Genomic DNA, 19,036 nt, shown 5'->3' on the forward strand with positions numbered 1-19,036 from the left:
CTCCACTCCAGCACCACTTACCAATCAAACTCCAAGGGAGCATGGTGACCAATAAGCTCAGTTCTGCGTTTCAGGTGGGTGCAAGTTATGTCAACACATCAGGCCAACATATAGTGTTGTAGTTCAGCTCTTTGGTGCTATCAATCTACCCTAATATGACTTCCTATCTTATATGAGCATTGTTTCAAAACAAAAATCCACGTCCTGTAATTTTTGTGCAAATGAAGATGTGACAATCTCTACTACAGAAATTCATTGTTCGGAAAAGCCGTTTTGGACTGACAGAGATTGGAGACCTTTCTCCTGAAGACATGAAGAAGATCCGCTACCTCTCCCTGATTGAGCTAACGGCCTTCTATGATGCACTGGGGGTGGAGCTGAAGAGGAATCGTGCAGAAAGGGTGCGGGGACGAGGTATGTGTTGTGATACCCCTGTGGCAGCTACCTGACTGTCACTCAGCATTGCAAAGAACACACGTGTAAGGTTGTGTTTCCTCTTTTTTACATTTGTTGTTATTATTTTCAAGAAAATGGTCTGTTTGGAGTCCCTCTCACTATACTGCTGGAGAATGATCAGAAGAAGGTTCCTGGAATAAAAGTTCCCCTTATCTTCCAGAAAGTGAGTATAACGCAGCTTGCTTGACCACTGAGGTTCACATTTCCATCATTTGCATTGACATTCAAAACACATAAGATAAAACAATATAAAGACTTCGCAGACTTGAAGGTGTTTGCCTGTTATCTGAATATTGTGGTTTGAAAACCTTGTGACAAGAAGACAAAATTTGCTCCTTTTGTATGTTTTATCTGTAGTGGGGACCTGCTTCCATTTTTGTAATTACATGCTACTGTACAGCAAACTCCGGCAAACAAATGTCTGGCTTTCTCTTTCCCTTTCTTATTAAATTAGAGCACCAAACAAAGTTGTTTGTGTGTGCAGAAGTGGCAGAGATAAGTTGTCTCAGGAGTTTTAATTTCACATGAATTCAAACCATAGGTATTACTTAGCTGTTATTTCCAGAATGGAAGTGATATTTTCTCATTGAGATTTGTATGACAAGACAACATCATTTATATAAGACATCTGACAGTACAATGACATCCAGAGGATGTCTTGGAGACAGGTGCATGGATACAAATACACATGCAATTTAGACAGGTTTATGTGGACTCAAAACTACAACAAATTTCCTTGTAAATAGTGACAAAGGGAAAGTGATGTGGAGTATCAGGGGAAAGGCTGACATGACATGTCATGTCATGACTGCAATCAGCTCCACGGCTCCTCTGTCAAGATACCATGGGATATTAGAAGGAACAAACAGTTAGGACAGGAAACAGAGCTTGTGGTGAAAATCCAGAGCAGTATGAATAAATGCAAGGAAATTATTTTACTTTTTTCTGTTGTTCATAGTTATGATAATTAAAACATTTTTTTTATAAGTATTGGAGTGGAAAGCCTACTCCTCTGTTCACAGAAATTTCAAATTGAAACATCCTGGTGTCATTTTCTAATCTGAATTTTCAGTTCCCAGAAAAATATGTTATCTATAGACCATTTCCATTGTGCTCCTTGGGGAAAGACTTAAACATTTTCTCAGAGGTTACTTTTCCCTCAAAACACCATTGTGTTTTACCCAGTATATCTACCCTTTTATTAATATGTTTATGTGTTAATTGTTCTATAGCAGTGCCAAGTCTCAAATCAAGGATAGAGAGGCCTATTACACTATCAGTTTTCCGTAGTCTGCATACTCCATATTCCAGGGTCAGGAATACAGAGAACAAATTAGGAAAGTTAATTTACATGAGCTGGCTTGTTTTCAGTAGTAAATGACATAGAAATGTATCTTTTTTTTTTTTTTTATTTTTCAAGAATACCCAGAGTGAAAAAAAGTTCAGCAATACCTAGACTGAAAAAAAGTTAATAGTATTTTTAAGTGCTTCTGAGTATTTTCCTGGAGTTTGTTTGGGTTTTTTTTCAGTTGCTGCTCAAGCTTGAAGAAACAGGTTTAGAAACTGAAGGAATTCTACGAGTGCCTGGATCTGCCTCCAGAGTCAAGGTAAACGTTTATGACAGTTTTCTGTCTCAGGGACCACAGACTCTATGTAAAATAATGCAGCACACTCAAATTTACACTGCACATAAATACTGATGCGTGTAGCTCAGCACTTCAATTCCTACCAGCAAAAGGTCAGATTGGTTCCTGGGAACCAGTAAATCACAGATCATGTAGTATATTGCTTTGCAGTTGTTAATGTTCTATATAAAGCATAGACTTGACATTGAATGCCATTTTTCTGCACTAACCACTGAGGGATGCTTTCAGTTTATCTCTGTTTTGCAAAATTGCTGCGATCTTATCTCTGTTTTAACCTATTTCAGAAACCCAGAGTTGCTAAACTGAGCAAACTTCAGATAAAGATCTTATTCTATGTCATTTTAACCTTTGTGTAATTTTATTTCTCATTTAATCTTCTGGTCTTACAATTTCATGTTCCAAGTGGGAGAAATTCAGATTATTTAGAAATAAAATAGTTCACCAAATTCTTAATAAGGGTCATCTTCACCAGAGAAGAACCCAACAGAAACATCTAGAAGCTCTTGACTTTTTCCACCAAGAGCCTGCATGCGCTGTGTGACAACAGATCTGCAACGAGTGTGTGACAGGGTGAAAAAGATTTGTGGGTACACAATTTCTCCTTTCTCCCACTTAGTACCAGATTATTTAAAAATAAAATAGTTCACCAAGTTCTTGATAAGGTTCGTAACGAAAGCTGCAGTGAACAAAAAATGCATGATCGTGTATTGCAGATCACCTTTAAAAAAAATGTGAAAGCATTTTTTCAAAGTACTTACTTTTGTACGTATATGACGGTGTGAGCATATAGGTACATATATGTGTGCCTTTGTAAGAGGTATGTTTCAGAAGTCTTGCTTTCTGTTTCTGTGGCTTTTTCCTAGTTCTCAGCAGAAAAATGTGGAGTAGTTTTTCTCTCCCTTTGTGATTTTGATAAGGTGAAGATTTCTGTTCCACATTTCCCAGTCTGTTAGCAGGAGATTATTTAGTCCAGGTGTTTGTATGGATTATTTGCAAAGGATGTGGATACAGAGGAAGCTGAGAGACAGCCCATATTACAACCACTAAAATGTGCTAGTAAAAATGAGATTGTAACATTATATACTAAATCCTGAATGACTTTCTATTTCCTTTTGTTCCAACCATTTTACTTCATTTTGTGTGACCATATTTGATATGTAATTTCCTTCCATTCATGTGAGGCACAGTAAAAATAATTCAGTTTTTGAAGCTTTTCTGTCTGAATGGACTGAATTTTTTTGTGTAATAATAAAGTACATTTTTTGACAAAAATATGACCTGAAACCTGAACATTAACGACAGATGTATTTTGTCATAAATGGTCCCACAAAAAGTAGCAACAAACTTCCTGTGGGTAAGGCAGTTTTTGTCTAGTAATAATCACAAAAGCTGGATATTATTTATGGATATGCTTTTATTACAATAGCCTCCTTCAATCTTATTAACCTAACAAATTTTCCAAACAACATTTGTAGCCAAATTCTGTTCCTACTAGGAACCTTACTGAGTGTTTCCCATTCACACATGTGTGTGAAACATTGATTAGTTACCCTCCAGAACTAAATAGACCTCTGTTACAGAGCAAGATGCTGACACTGGAGAACAAGAGGATTATACCTTAAATGGTATAATCAGTTCTGTCTTAGACAGCTCCTGGGTCTTTTTTTGGCATGTATTAAGTGGAAGTTTTCTGACAGTAATGGTTTGATACCTTTCTTTTTCTACAAAGTGATCAAATCTAACGATAGCTGTCCTAGCAGAAAATGTCCTTCTGAAGTCAGGAAGATCTGAATTTAAAGCCATTTGCTTAAAGCCCATGGACTCAAATGCCAAAAGGTTGTCTAACAAGTTTACTGGCAGTGAGGCAGAAATACTACTCCTTTGTCATTTAAGGGTCAAAACCTCTGCTGTAAACACCTGCAGTGTAACCCTCTCTGTTTTTTTAAATGGGATTTCTGAAGTGATCTCAAACTACTAGGACACAAGCAGTGATTAAATGTCAGATGTTGCTTTTATCTTTCAGAATCTCCATCAAGAACTTGAGGCAAAATTTTATGAAGACACTTTTGACTGGGACCAAGTACGAAATAATGATGCAGCAGGACTGCTGAAAATGTTTATAAGAGAACTCCCGAGCCCCCTCTTCACAGTAGAATATCTGCCTGCTTTCATCACCCTAGTAGAAAGTAAGCAGAAAAGGAGTTATTATGGACTGATCTAGATGAAAAGTAATAGATGTTAAAAAAAAAGGCCCAGTGCATTGCCTAAACATTTAAATTTTCCGCAAGCTTTCCTTTTCAAATAGTAAAAAATAGTCTCTGCATTTAGCTAATAGCATAACGTGTGACTGACACAACTATTTAATGTCATATTTGAAACCTTTGAGAAAATGATGGGCTGAGCAGTGACTTTCATATGTAGACTCTAATTCACAAATGAAAATTTCTGTAAGGTAAACTCAAGTCACTGCCCTTTAGCTGATAGTCTATTGAATTTACTTTATTTCTCTTAAGGTTTTTGCTGAGGTCAGAATATTTGTACAATGATACATGTGATCACAGAAAGCTTCAGGCAATCAGGTTTTGTTTTCAGTGTATATACACCCTCTCATTCTCAGTACATTTTGTTCATTTCTCTTCCAGGAAGAATGCAGTAGTACCTTGCCATACCTTTTGACTTCATTGTAAATTAACTTGATCTAGGGCAGAGTGAAACTATCAGGATGGTGAATTTATTAGGCAGATTGGTACAGAACACTTAGGACCTTTACAGAAGGTTGCAGCCAAGTTTTCGGTGTCTTGGTGAGGTGGTTTAAAGGGCACAAGGAGGTGACCCCTTTCATGTAACCTTCACGTACCCGAGGATGCTCCTTGTGGGTCCCAGAGTGCATGCGCTTACAGTCGCTTAGCAGATTGGAGGAGAAGACTGAAAGTGTCCGTGCAGAATGAAGTAACGTTATTCCTTACAACAGATACTTTTTTTCTCCAAAGCTCTCGTATACACCCTGAGTAGAATGAAGTGACAGTTATTCTTCCCATCTCCTCCATCTCAGCTCTTCCAGTGAGCACTGCACAGTATCAATACACCAATTGCTGAAACTATGATGGGATTTTGTAACTGAGAAGAGGCTCTACATTTATCTGGAGTGTTAGATTTTTATGTTATAAGCAATCAGTCTCCACTTCAATGGCACAAGTGTTCAGCAAGTTACCCAATTTTCTGGAAACAGATATCCATTTCAGTTTGAAAGAGGGCAAATACTTGGTCCATATTCACAACACATTCTGACCGTGATATCGAAGAGAAACTAGCTAGTACTGAAAAAATATTGACTTCTTGCAATTTTGACAGAATTTTATAAATCCTTGTCTTCCTCTGTGACAAAGAGTCAAAAAAAAAAATGAGGAAAAAACCACTCATTTCATTGATTTTATATTTGGGGGAAAGTTTATGGTTAATCAACATCCAAACAACAAGGCAGTGGTTGCTGTGCTTCTGGCACTACCCACCAGCAAGGTTTTTAGAACAAATCAATTGCAACAGGGATTTCAAAAGCATTAATTATTCATATTCTTAGAAATCCCCAAGATCAAGTTACAGCTACAAGCTTTGCATCTGTTGATCATGCTGCTGCCTGAAGCCAACAGAGACACAGCCAAGGTAAGTTCTTCCTCTGCTATTACTTGCTGTCTGTTGTGCTTTTGACTTTTAAATGAGAGACCCTCTTTTTTTTTTTTTTTTTTTCCTAAAATTCAGAGATTGAACACTGCACGGTTTTTATCTGTGGTTTTTATCATTTTCTTGAAAAGATATTCCAATTCCCTGGCTGTCATTTCTTTCACAAGCAATTAAAAAATAGTTGCTGGAGATATCGAACTGCCAGTGTCAGTAAATGGCTCGCAGGCATAATTTATTCTGGAGCATCCCTTTCAAAGAGTGCATAGTTTGCTAAAAAGGAGGTCTATTTTCTGGGTTTTCTGCATAACTGGAATTCTCCAGGATGACATTAGCAAGAAGTAGCCTCCCAGGATCTCTTCTATGCACTCCCAGTGCTGAAGGGCTTCCAAGGCACTGAACCAGACTGGAAGAAGTAGTCTGAAGTAAAATCCTCTGAAATGTACATCTATAGCACAGATGTCAGGACGTCAGGCTTACCTAGTTTGCCTTAAAAACCTACACTCAGACCCATGTACACTACTTCCTGATACAGACATGGTGGCTACAAGCATTTTGGGTGCTTGGGAGCTTCCAGATCTGGCTGCAGCTATGTCCTGACCCAAAAAGACATTGGTTATGCCTTTGGACTTGTTTCCACATAAAGGAAACCTGGGTGATCAAGCTCCCTGGGACCCTTCCAGACATTTCATCAGCTATCCTGTTCATCAGGACCCTGCAGGTCCCTCACCTCTGAAAGTCTTCCACTGGTTAGTTTAGATACAGCTTTATAAATCCAGATGCCATCTTTAGCTGTATTTATTTATACAATAACGAGACAAGATTAACAACCTTCTTTAAAGAATTTAGAGGTCTCCTAGTGGCCAACAAAGAATGGGGAGTATTTCTTCTACTGAAGTCCATATCAATATATAGAGCTGTGTACAAACAACACATGCTACGTGAGTAGTCTTAATTATTACTAGGCTTGTATAGAAAAATAAAAGTGATGACAAAACTGAATACATCTCTACTTCCTATCTATGATCATCTAGAAATTTCTCCAAAGCAATTTCTGTTTTGTAATTCCTAGGTTTGTAAAAATATTTTAATTGCGATGTCAGGGTACAATAACAGTGGTTTAATGGTATGGTGTTGCAAAAGGACTCATTGGCAGACCCCAACTCTAACTACAGCTGCAATCTATCCTATTCAGTCACTCAAACAAAATTCTGCATAAACTGGACAAAAGGGAAACTAGTTTCCTTTGACTTTGCCATGCATGTGCAGAAGTGATGTCAACGAATGACCACTGAGTGCTTCTTGCTTTCTTTATCCGAGAATAAAAGTTTGGGAGTTGCTGGCAGGAATTCCTCAGATTATTTCACATATGAAACTGGTGTGCAATTGAAGAGGCTGGTCACCCTGGTGACTTAAATGTAAAAAGCCTTGGCCAGATACATAAAAATGGACATCTTGAAATCTATGAAGAAATAAAGTATTTCATTACATCTTTTTCTCTTTTCTCTACTAGAGGATTCAGTGCCTTAGTGAGGGCACTGTACTTGACTTACAGATTTGGGATTGTACTCTAAATGATATCTAGTTTACTAAGGTGCATTTTGATAATAGTAACTGTTTCTCTGTGACTGACACAGGTGGTTGTGCCAGCAAATATCAGAGTAATCCAAATTTGAATGCAAAAAAAATCCTATTGCACTTTTTATCCAGACAGATACATTTGAAAATGTTGCATTTAAAAAGTAAAATGTTTTATGAGACTCAACACGACAAGTGTTGTTTTTCCAGGCCTTTCTTCAGTTCCTGAAGAAGGTGGTTGCTAACGAAGGGAAAAACAAAATGAATTTGTGGAATGTTTCTATGATTGTTGCACCAAACCTGTTCATCTACAAAGGAAAACGTGCAAACCAACAAGAAATGCAAGCAGCAGCCACCACTGCACATATTGTACGGCTTTTAATTCGGTACCAGGACATCCTGTGGACAGTGAGTAATTCTGGTTCCCTCTTTAAGGCTCCTGTATTGAGAAGTATTTTGTGATATGCAGCGACTCTGTAGATATCAGAGTAAACTGACCTTTCTAGAAGAAATAGTTAGCTGTCTTTTCAAAACTGGCTGGAGCCTTCTCTGTCTAGATTGAGTTAGGGTGACATACCTCTGGATGAAGATTTACCTCACCTATCTAAGACATCCATTTTAGCATGAATTGCCCTTTAGAGGTACCTATCCCACACCACTGATTATAGAGCAGAACGCATAGGTGAATGATTTAAGCTAGATGCCTAAGTGAGATATCTAGATTTAATAAGATTAAATGACTATTCAAAGTTTAGCTTATAGTCCTTGATGAACTTCTGAAGACGATGACAGTGTCAGCTTGTTTCCTCACAACAGAGGGAGAGTATGATGGGGATTGGAAAGACAACCTCCTACAAAGTTCCTACAGCTGCCACCAGCACTTTTATATTAAATGAAAGCTGATCAACAGTTTCACCAAAAGAATAACTGTGGGTTGTTAGAGGGAGCCACTGATCACATGTAACTTCTGAGAATAAATAGAGCTTCTGCAGCTTAAACTTTGATGCCTTTCTAAAGCCCCAGCACCAATTTTATGTGTATTTTACATAAACATTTTACATACAATTACTGTATATTGTCATCCCTGGTTTCCTCCCTTTAGGTCCCATCCTTCCTGATTTCCCAGGTGAGAAAAATGAATGAAGCAGCAATGAACAACAGCAAGAGGCAGCTGATGTTCGACAAAGGAGTGAGAAAACTTCTGAGAAGAAAGACCATGGAGCGGGAGAGACCTGAAAGACCGGAGGTGTGATAGAACTATACCATTATGAAAGGCAGACTCAACCAGCCCAAGCTATAAACTGTTACAAACACTTGCTGGTTTTGTACCTTTTTTATAAGAAAATTACCATATGTGGACTATCCTTGAAAGCACTGATTTGTAGGTATTCAACAAATGTACGAATCTGTTGTTGAGTAGTAGGATGGTCCATATTAGGATTAATTGCACTTACCCATTGTCATGGTTTAGCTCCGGCCTGACCTAATCAGCAGCAGTTATTGAACCCATTCCCTTCTCCCCACCCTGGGAAAGAGGAAAGGGAAATGAGAGAAAGAAGCCTTGTGGGATGGAAACTAAAACAGCTTTAATGAAACAATAAGAATAACAAAAATACTATTAATAAGAAAATTATAAAATATATAGAAATATATGACATTGCCACCACCGTGGTGCAATGGCATGGGGAGCAGGCATGGGGAAAAGGTCCTGGGCTGGACTCAGTGGCATGAGGGGGCTGAATTCAGGAACTGGATTCAGGAACGCAGGGATCCAGGACCAGGAGCAAAAAGGCAGACTCACTGGACACCAGCCACAGAAGGAGAGATGAACTCTCATGATCCTTCAGTTTTATAAAAAGTATGACATATATGAGATGGCAAATTCTGTTGGTCAGTTTTGTGTCACCTGTCCTATGGGACTCTCCCTGCAGGTGCAACCCTTTTTCACCTCTTTGACTTACAACATTCCATCAGCTGGAGAATGGCCTTGGTTTCTATAGGAATAAGTGTAAGCAATGAATGCCTTTTCTGCATACTTATGCCCTGCATTATCACTTCTAGAGAGAAACACAATCTGAAAAATATGCAATTAAGTTTCAGAACATGAAGTTACTTAGACAAGGCTTAGCTGAGAAGTTAGAAACTGATTCTACTTTAGCTCAAAATAGAACACCCATGCTCTGGTATGGGCCATTCAATAGTCTCCTTGCAAGTGTTAGTTTTACAGGTTTGCATTAACTTCCTAAGCAGAGAGAAGATCCAGTTTGCCTAAAATAGACACCAATACTGGGTGTAAATTTTAAGTACCTTATGAAGTAGCTGTCCTTTGGCCTATGTTGTTATTCCCCGTATAGTCAGAGAAGTGGATATCTTTGAGGATCTGCAGAGCTCCATATGCAGTTCAGACTTTGGAAAGTCTGATACAAAGATATTCCTTTGGAGGTCTTACAGCCACCAACCTTTCTCCATTGACTGGATATGAACTTACATGAGGAATGGTACTTCAACAGATACCTAAAATTAACTTACATGTTAGATGTAACACAATTCAGGTAACAAAATGTGTAGAAATACACAACATATGCAGTTCCTATAGCAGCAGCAGCTTATACAAAGCATTTCATGTAGTACTTAAATTGAATGATCTGCAAAGTCTTTAGAGTCATCCATGGCAGTTTAAAAGAATGGAGATTGATGAACTGTAAGAGGAGTTATCAAGGAACTGGTCAAGGTCTCTATAGTTATTGAAGAATAGTCTTGAAGAACAAAAGAAAAGACAAATTAGGAAGAAAAGATGGTGAGAAAAAGTAAGCTGCCTAATAAAGACAACAGAGGAACTGCAGATGGGAACCTCTGGGAAAATAGAAAGGATATATATGAATAGTGAATCCATGCTAATTCAACTTTTTTGAGAATTCATTTGCCAGCATCGACTGAAATATGTTGTAGGTAGGAAATTTGTGCTGCAGATGGAGACACAGATGTTTGTTTAAAATGGCAGTGTAGACTGTTGTGTTGCAAAACTGTATTGACTCTGGAATAAATACAGTGAGAGCTTCTAAGGAGAGTCAGTTACTGCAGTCATTGCACCTTTGGGAATGCAAGTTCATTGATCTTAGTAATTGGCTTTGCATCTAATAAAAAGAAGACTAGCCATGGCAGGTAGCTGAAATATGAAGGGTAAATTGAAGGCAAACTTTGTTTAGATAACTGAGTTGAATTCTGAGAGCACTTAACTCAATCCCCAGGTCTCAGATGTTCTAAATTACACAGGGACAGAGACTGGAGACACTATTGTACTCTGCTCAGCGTGGTATTAACTGGATTAGAACTGGAATGCAAACCTTGCTAATTGACTTATCCACCATTAATCATGGAAGAGTGCATAAACTTCATAGATGATCATTTGAACCCTACACAAGGTCAAATTTTAAATTAACAGAAAACATATGCTGCTTTGATGTTTTACTGTACATACACTTTGATCGAGTTGAAGCTATAGGAAGCAGAAACAGAACTGGATCTTCATACTTTTATACTTAAAAGGAAGATAAAATTTTCCTAGTCCTTTACATGTATTTTTAAATAAGCAGCTGTTCCACTGACCACTGTTAACAGAAATAACATTAAAAGTCTCAGATAATGACTTTGCACAATATTAGTGCAAGCAATTAAAATTCAAGGGCTGTACATTATTCTGCATGTATTAATGTGATGCTTAGCAAGGGGGTTTTATCTTTGTGTCATATTTTATTATACTGTATCTATAAATAAGCATTTATATGACTGTAAATATGTTTGGTGAATACTTAGATGAATTTAGGACAGTGATTTTTGCAAGCAACCTCAAAAGAGTTGCAGAACTGCTTCTAAATGGAGCTCCAGCATTATTTGCCTTAGACTTATTCTACTGAACATTCATTTTAGGGAGCTGTCACTTTCCCCCCATACCTGCAGTCTGACATACCCGAGGGGGTGATAAGAGTTTATGCTCCACTGCATTCAAAAGTCTCTATGGCAATTCAACTCAACAGTCAAACAAAAGCCAAAGACATTCTGGCTCGATTTCACTGTGAAAACAGGTGGGTGAATCAGAACATTTTGTTTTTCGAGAACAATAATATCAGAACCATTAATGAATAGATTGTCTCATTTTCAAAGATTCACTGTGTTACAGGAAATGTTTTTCTAATCTAAAATTGATAATGTATGGTTATGTTTGTCAAAGAGATTTTAACCACTTATTTTATTCTTTATATTTTATTTAATAATTAGCTCTTATACAGAATCAATCTGCCCTCTGTGATGCCGCCACTAAAAACACACATTTTACAGACTTGCAAAGAGAACACAGAGGGACTGTCTTACATCTTCCCGTAAAATGTTAATGTTTTTATTTTTGTAACGTAATAATTATTAACAGTCATGGGAAATGGTAAATGGTATCTGAAAGTCTTTTCTATGAAGTCTTCCAATGTCACCATATAATTGTTATTTAAATAAATAATAAAATATAAATATTATAAGAGAAGGCTTAGCTAACTGCAACAGTAATCTACATCTGTAGCAGATTCACTATTCTGCAGTGCTTCGTTTGATGGAAGTCCTTGCTGATCGTAAGTTCACAGTGGCAAAAATATCCATTTTTAGTTTAATATAGATAGTGTTTGATAAGGCAGTGGTTATAACAGAAAGATAAACTAAAGGTTTTCTTTCTATCCCAGCCACAGTTCATCACAGAATGTGAGAGGCCAGATCCAAAGTTTACATGAAATTGGAGGAAATATAGGTAGGTGTCATTTTTGAAAATTCAATTCTGAATGTACTTTGCCTTCTAAAACACCTCAGGGCAGTGCAGTAATCACACAGCTGGGTCTCTTCTACCTTCCAGTCCATCTGCAGGAAAGGTGTCTGACCCAAATCAATGTAACAATTTCTTCTGACTACATCACGACTGGAAGGGCACCGGGCAGGAGAGGGACCTGATCTCAGTGGCTGCATCTCAGCAGGAGCCCTTAAAATCTTGCCAAATTCCTATGACCTTTCACTTACCTCTCTCTCTCTCATAATAGTGCATTTTTCTATGGTTAAGACATCCTTAGCCTTCCTCTCACAAGCACATTCCACCTCACTGTCCAGCCTTTTCCCAAAATCTATTTCTTCCTCACCATATTTAAGTGTTAACCTTCTCCAAATAAAAAACCACAGAATTGAGAATTCAGCCCCCGCATGTATGGGTGTACTACACTCATACTAATCCATGTGCTTTATTTGGATTGTAAATTCCCTGCAGCAGGGATTTTGTCTTCTTCCATGTTTCATGCAGTGACATTTTCCTAATAACAACAGTGGCTTGGCACACAAATTCCTGGCCTAACGGTCAAAAGACACATTTTAATTTGATACTGTATAATCCTGACTCTCCCCTTTCTCTATTCACACTAAAATTCTGGAAGCTCTGTTGAAGTCGTTTGACAACTGTGTGACTGTATTACTCCTTAATACTTCTACTAAACAATAAACAGTTATGAATAAAATGAAGTCATTACAAAACATTATAGACTTGCTTCAGCAGCAGTCATGAACCAATGTCTTTGTTACTGAAGGTATACACATATGAAGCTTTGTGATTTGTTTGTTGTTAGATTAGTGATTTGTTTTCTCTGGCTAAACAGAATAACCAACCTATCCTAAAACAGGAGATGATCCTGAAGGCCAGTGAAACAGTCCCAAGTATTCCTATCACAATCTTTCAAAAATCCAGACACTTAATCTGCATCTTCATTTGAAATTATTTTTATACTCTTAGATCTTCTACCTTATTTCATTGAGTATGCCTTAATTTATCTGTATTGCTTTCACTTCAATAAAATTATATTAATAATTAAAAATTTAAAATTATTAATTATGAATCATTAATTATATCAATAATTCGAAAATTAAATTAATAAAATTATTAGAACCTCAGTGACCTTGTAAGTAACTGTACAAAAATTTACCGTAATCCTTCATCAGAATAGCGTAACTTTATCTGTTAAATGGCTTCATCAACCACTGTTAAGCAATATAATCCAAGAAATCACTTTAAATTAAGAGTTTATTGCCTTATTATGCAATTGAGAAGCACTAAGTGCCTCTTTCCATGGTAAAGGCAGCAGGGACTCCCCAGTCAACTCCTGTTCCCAGTCACCACCTAATGAAACCCTCAAACTGCTGCACCTCAAAGGACTTAATCTTAACTAGCAAAACAGCAATTGCCAAAGCCTTGATAGAGTACCTATATTTCTTTGCAAGATCCTAGCTGGATAGGAACACATGGTTTACAGAGCTACTTTTTCAGCATTTAAAAGTAGTGTAGAAACAAACTTACATAGTTATAATTCCAGCCCAGCAAATCCAAAGAAATAAAAAACTCCCAAACTGTGGCATTTACAATAACAGTGTTGTTAATGCTTCTAAAGAAATCATATTTGCTCACCATTTGACTAAATGCCTTGTCCATAACTGAGAGTAATGTGGGGCATCTTGCCTGGAAGTGAAAGTGAATTAATAACTCTCACTGAGTAAAAACACTGGCAAAATTACCAAATCTCCCATCTGTATCCAGGCAAGATGTCAGCTGAACACACCAAACTAGGGTCACTATGTGCAAGCTGCAGATACATACAAGAACATTTTAACATAGCTCTGTCCCATTTCCCAACATGCCCAAAATATCCTATGATTCATAGCTCTCAATTGTTGTTCCAGGTCAGCACTGTTTGGATCCAGATGCGTACATGTTAGATGTTTACCGTGCAAATCCTCAGGCAGAATGGGTGATAAAACCAAAAGCAACCTGAAGCAGAAGGCTGTGGCATACTGGACAAAAGTGAAATGGACAACAGTGATGCTTGTCATTTTAAGAAGCTCTTTGCAGAGATGAAACAAAATGGTAGCTACAGGATATCATTCCTTCCTACTGTAGTGTTCAGTTGATGTTTGCCATTGACTACTTTTCGTATAAGCATTATCGTTCCAGCTTCTGGACCATCTGAAAATATCACATAACCCATATGTTTTCATATGCGCTACACTTGTGCCAGTTGGTCCAGAAGGAGAACAGACCAAGGTACGGTGCACAGAAGACGACCTGTTGCATACAGAGTTGCCCGTTTCCTGAGCTGGTGTTAGAACATGAACTTTTGGAAAGAACTGAGCGGCATCTGCAGATGTGTCAAACACCACAGCGTAACACAGAGCATCACGGAGACATTCAAGAAGAGAATGTATCTGTCAAGCACGCAAGAGAGCTCAACCTGCAGCGGTGCCAAGTTGTGGCTGTGTAACAAAATCAAACCTTTCTGCTGAAAGTAAGAATGGACAGCGTGCATTACTGCAATATTTATGTCTCTCAGTCACTGCTCATGAGTACCTGATGCTGGGGAAGGGGGAAAGAGAGGAGGAAGAACTACTGGATAGACAATTATACTGCTTTGTGTATGTACCACTGTATATATTACTACCAGTCTTCCAAAATCATCTGTCTGGATTGCATTGCTGTATGCAATTGTGGCGCCTCAAACCATTTTCTCCTTCCTTCCTCCCCTGTCATACACACAAGCTTCAGGAGACAAATACTAGGCGAGAAGGGGCATCTGACCCCATCTATTTCTTGATACTCTCAAATTTAAGTCTATGTAATGCCATACTATGAGATATATGTTAATGGTGCCACTTACAGCCATCACAAATTTTTGTTAAACATTATAGTTTCTTTATTTGTAGCCTAATTATTTTTCATTTGTTTATTTTAGCTTTAATATGTAAGCAACATTTATACTATGCAGCTGCATTGAGAAGAGAGATCTTTGTCCTTATCTTGTATAGTTCCGCTTGGAGAAGAAAAAGAGTTTCCAACGAGCAGAGGGATTTAATACTCTTATTCAACATTTACATGTTAGTCTTAAACTGTAGCCAAATAAGTCCCAGTTGGACTAAGGGTTTTACAAATACAGCAAATTGCAGCTACTTTTACAGATGGCATGCAGTCTATAAGAGAACACAGGCTGACAAGAGAACAGTGGGCTCCAACTGCAAATGTGAGCCAGAAGGTCTAGTTTGTAGCCAGTCACAAGGGTGAGCACTATTCTTCACCTAATCCTCTTGTTTTGGGGTATACTTTATAGAACTGCAGCGTATTTGTTGAGTAAGGAAATCAAAAGTCTCTGGAAAACAGCAAGTATTTTTTTTCCATCCTTGTCTTACGCAAAAAATGTGAACTAATGCCTTCATCTGCACCACAATATTACCATCATTGGATAACAATATTGCACAACAATATCACTCACATTCTGAGCAGCAGGGTTTTTTCCCGATTTGGACACACAGATGAGGCAGAAGCTGGTGCTCTGTTTACCAGGCAGCTATGTAATAGGATTCTGAACCAAGTCCTCCAGGTGAACATGAAGTATGCTGTCCTGCAAAGAAACCCGTAACTTGTGATGCTCTGCTATGAAGATTTTTCACATTCTAGAAACTGTGCTTCTGGTTCAGTTTCTCATGTTCTCCCGTAGTCAACTTTCACTGTTAGTGTTCACTGAAAGTAATCAATGTTCAATCGGTTATTTTACCAGCAACAATGTCAGCAGAGGGCAAATCCCATCTCTCTTTCTTACCTTCTTGAAATAAAAAATGATCAAATTTAGCACTACGAAATTTTTAACTTTCTTCTTTTTTCTTAACACTAATGGATGCATAGTTGCAGCCAGGAAAAGACCAGGGCAGTTGTACTATACAATACGCTGCTTATTTTGACAACTATTTATTTTAAGTGTATGAGAGATAGTAGACCCATGGTTTGTTCATAGGACTAAGCATAAACATTTTATCAAGTGCTTTGCTCCTGATTCCCCTTATTGGTTCCCTCTGTAGCAATGGACAATTCTATTTACGCTGCCCTTTTCTTTTAGCGGTAAAACAGGGCTAGTACTTGCCTTATAAAGGTAACACAAGAATTAGTTAAGTTCTGTTCCAAGATATAGCTAAACAATTCCCTAAGCAGAACAGTAGTTATAAACACCCATCTAGGGAGGACACACTCAGCAGAAGTGTGGAAAGTGTAATGTGCTTTGAATATACATAGCATCATATAAATGCTATGCATCAGTATATTTATAGCCAACGAAGGAGCTTTTATGACTACAGAGAAAGAGAAAACATTAACTAAAGAATTTGAAATGTCATAGCAAATGAGATAACTCTACAGTACTTTCAAGCACATTGACCTCCTCTGTCTTGCCGGCTCACTTCACTCTGTGTTCTCAACAGCTGTGCAGTGGAAAGTACAGAGCACCCATGTGCTCACACCGTAACCTGCTCAGCATGTTCTGAATTCTGACATGAGAAATTCACCAATGAAATAGATCTCATTGTATTCCATACAGGATACAAGGGGGTTTTGGAAGACTTCCACCTTTTGCCACTTTGCAGCTTAAGAAAGCCAGATCTGATTTAGTGAAATCCATCCTGTGAACAGTTGTTTTATACTAAAACTGTCTATAATTCTGAAAGACGTGAGTGTTAGCAAATGAACTAGATTCTCCATACAGGTCTCAGGCTGCTGCAGCATGGCCAGATACCTGCTGTTTCTGGAAAAGAATGGCAAAATTCTTTTATGATACAAATGGACCTAATGACCCATGTATACTGTGGTTAATACTGTTACACATTACGTTATTTTGTGTTGTGGTACACTGACTTGATTGCAGCAGACAAACCAAACAATCTCTACAACATTTTTTAATATGAGGCCTCAACTTTAGACCTTGTATTTCAAAATTCTGGTGTAAACACCTGCAATTCTGTTACTCCCAACAGTAGTTGAAGTCAAAACCATGTTTTGGTAGTATTGTAACCTAACAAATGTGGAAAGCTGCTAATAAGAAGCAATCAGGGAGTAGCTTATTCAGCAAAATCCAAAGATGCCTCAAGCATTCATGCACTCCTTGGTTCTTCAAAGACAGCATTTTGCATATCAACACAGTATTGAAAGAAGTAGGTATTGGAAAGAGACTGGAATGCTCTAACCTGTTTATGCAGCTAATGTCATTAGAATGTGTGCATGTGTACAAATGTATCAGTGTCTATATACAGACTATTAACTACCTCACTCTGCATTTTCCAGAAAAAAATATTTTGGCTTATATTCCAAAGCTTTCTATTATTAATTTCACCTCTCTACTAGTCTTTTATATTGATAAAATGTGTCTCCTTCTAAGGGGGAAGATTTGGAAATAACTAAAATCCAAAAGACATATTTCAGGATATGGATGAAATTTTATCCAAATTGCCTCAATTACTGCTTGTAATGTGAACCTTACAAGATCAGATCTTGGGGTTAATAGATAACAAATACAGACATACTGTGTTTGGTTTTTTTATTTTTCAATGGCTTTCCATTAATGTGTGTCTTCTCTGGAAAATAGTACGATGCCACTAATCAAAGCAAAATGTTTGTATGTACAGTTCCCTTACACTCCTCGTTATGTTATCTGTTTTGTTAAAGTAAGCCCACATGTAAGTCTATTTGTACAGCAGAATGTGCCCATTGTATTGTATCCATGCCAAAAATAAAAATAATACCAACAAAGACAGCTCTTCAAATCAATGGTTTTCAGACAGAAGTGGGTGACAGAAACTGCAAAAAGCAGTTATGAATCTGTCTTAAAAGCAACTGTGTTGTTAGAGCACCTTAAGAGCTGCACAAAGGATGACATTCTGCCATCGTCACTCAAGTGGAGCAGTTCTTTGGTCCAGAAGCACTTCTCTTGGGCTACACCTCAGTGTAAGGTACAAAATGACACGGCCTGGAATCCTGCCTCACTGAAACCAAACGGCTTTGGGGCTTCATTTGAGCCAGTATTTCTTAAAACTAGTCTGATACCTAGAGCAAAACTGACTTTAAAATTAATTGTAAAAATGTATAGCAAAAGCAAGAAAAATTGTAAAGAGTAAACGAAAACACTGTTAGTACAAAGAGAAAAAGAGGAGATGGAAGTGACTTGTAAATAACCGTTTATTAGAGCCCAATCTTCAAGTACGGAACATGTTTTTCACTGCTTAATGATCTGGCCAGGTGATGAATGTGGATGTGCTTACTTGAGTCAGATTGAGAGTGTGTCCCCCAGACCTGGCTGTAACACAACTGGAAGCCTCATTTTAGAAACAAAGGCAGGCGCAGTAGGAAAAGGTAAAGACAAAACTGCTCGCTGTCCTGTGAATTAGGAACAACTGGGCACAAAATGTACTTCCCTGTGTCCCATAAGAAATGCTGTTTTATCAAGAAAGACGCATTAGTTGTACACAGTAAGTTCCCAAGCCGGACCCAAATGATTTCCTCACCAACACATTTCGTATGCGTCTCTGCTGTGGAGTTCCTGCTTGTACTGCAGCTGATGACAGGAAAGCATAAACAGGAACATAATCTTCTGAGACAACATGGCTATAATGGGGGTCAGAAGCACTGGATATTAAGGCAGAAGGAAAAGTATACCATAGAAAGTATAAATAAGAAAAATCTATTCACTGGACTGAATTTTGAGACCTTCAAAATTATGCCTTAAGTCTCCTGCTCCCTCTGCTGGACTCTATCCACTTGTATGTTTCACTTCTAAGCCTCCTGGCTCTTTTTCTTCTAACTG

At 37.9% G+C, this 19,036-nt stretch overlaps 1 protein-coding gene across 3 annotated transcripts in view; it reads left to right on the forward strand.

Annotated features, from left to right (window-relative positions):
• The window catches only part of ARHGAP28 (Rho GTPase activating protein 28), a 75,615-nt gene extending 56,696 nt beyond the window's left edge, over positions 1 to 18,919 (forward strand). For 2 of the 3 annotated variants that reach the window (XM_054057817.1, XM_054057819.1), the window contains 9 exons: positions 249 to 414; positions 528 to 619; positions 1,986 to 2,063; positions 4,126 to 4,288; positions 5,680 to 5,762; positions 7,566 to 7,763; positions 8,458 to 8,601; positions 11,283 to 11,437; positions 14,106 to 18,919. In XM_054057817.1, coding sequence (XP_053913792.1) covers positions 249 to 414; positions 528 to 619; positions 1,986 to 2,063; positions 4,126 to 4,288; positions 5,680 to 5,762; positions 7,566 to 7,763; positions 8,458 to 8,601; positions 11,283 to 11,437; positions 14,106 to 14,280 — 1,254 coding nt within the window. In that variant the 3' untranslated portion in view covers positions 14,281 to 18,919. Of the gene's footprint in view, positions 1 to 248; positions 415 to 527; positions 620 to 1,985; positions 2,064 to 4,125; positions 4,289 to 5,679; positions 5,763 to 7,565; positions 7,764 to 8,457; positions 8,602 to 11,282; positions 11,438 to 12,079; positions 12,145 to 14,105 lie in introns of all 3 variants that reach the window. The other variant, XM_054057818.1, reaches the window with a different exon arrangement.
• Positions 18,920 to 19,036: the final 117 nt, after the last annotated feature.

The sequence above is a fragment of the Cuculus canorus genome, chromosome 2 (assembly GCF_017976375.1).
Source record: "Cuculus canorus isolate bCucCan1 chromosome 2, bCucCan1.pri, whole genome shotgun sequence".
NCBI classification, from domain to species: Eukaryota; Metazoa; Chordata; class Aves; order Cuculiformes; family Cuculidae; genus Cuculus; species Cuculus canorus.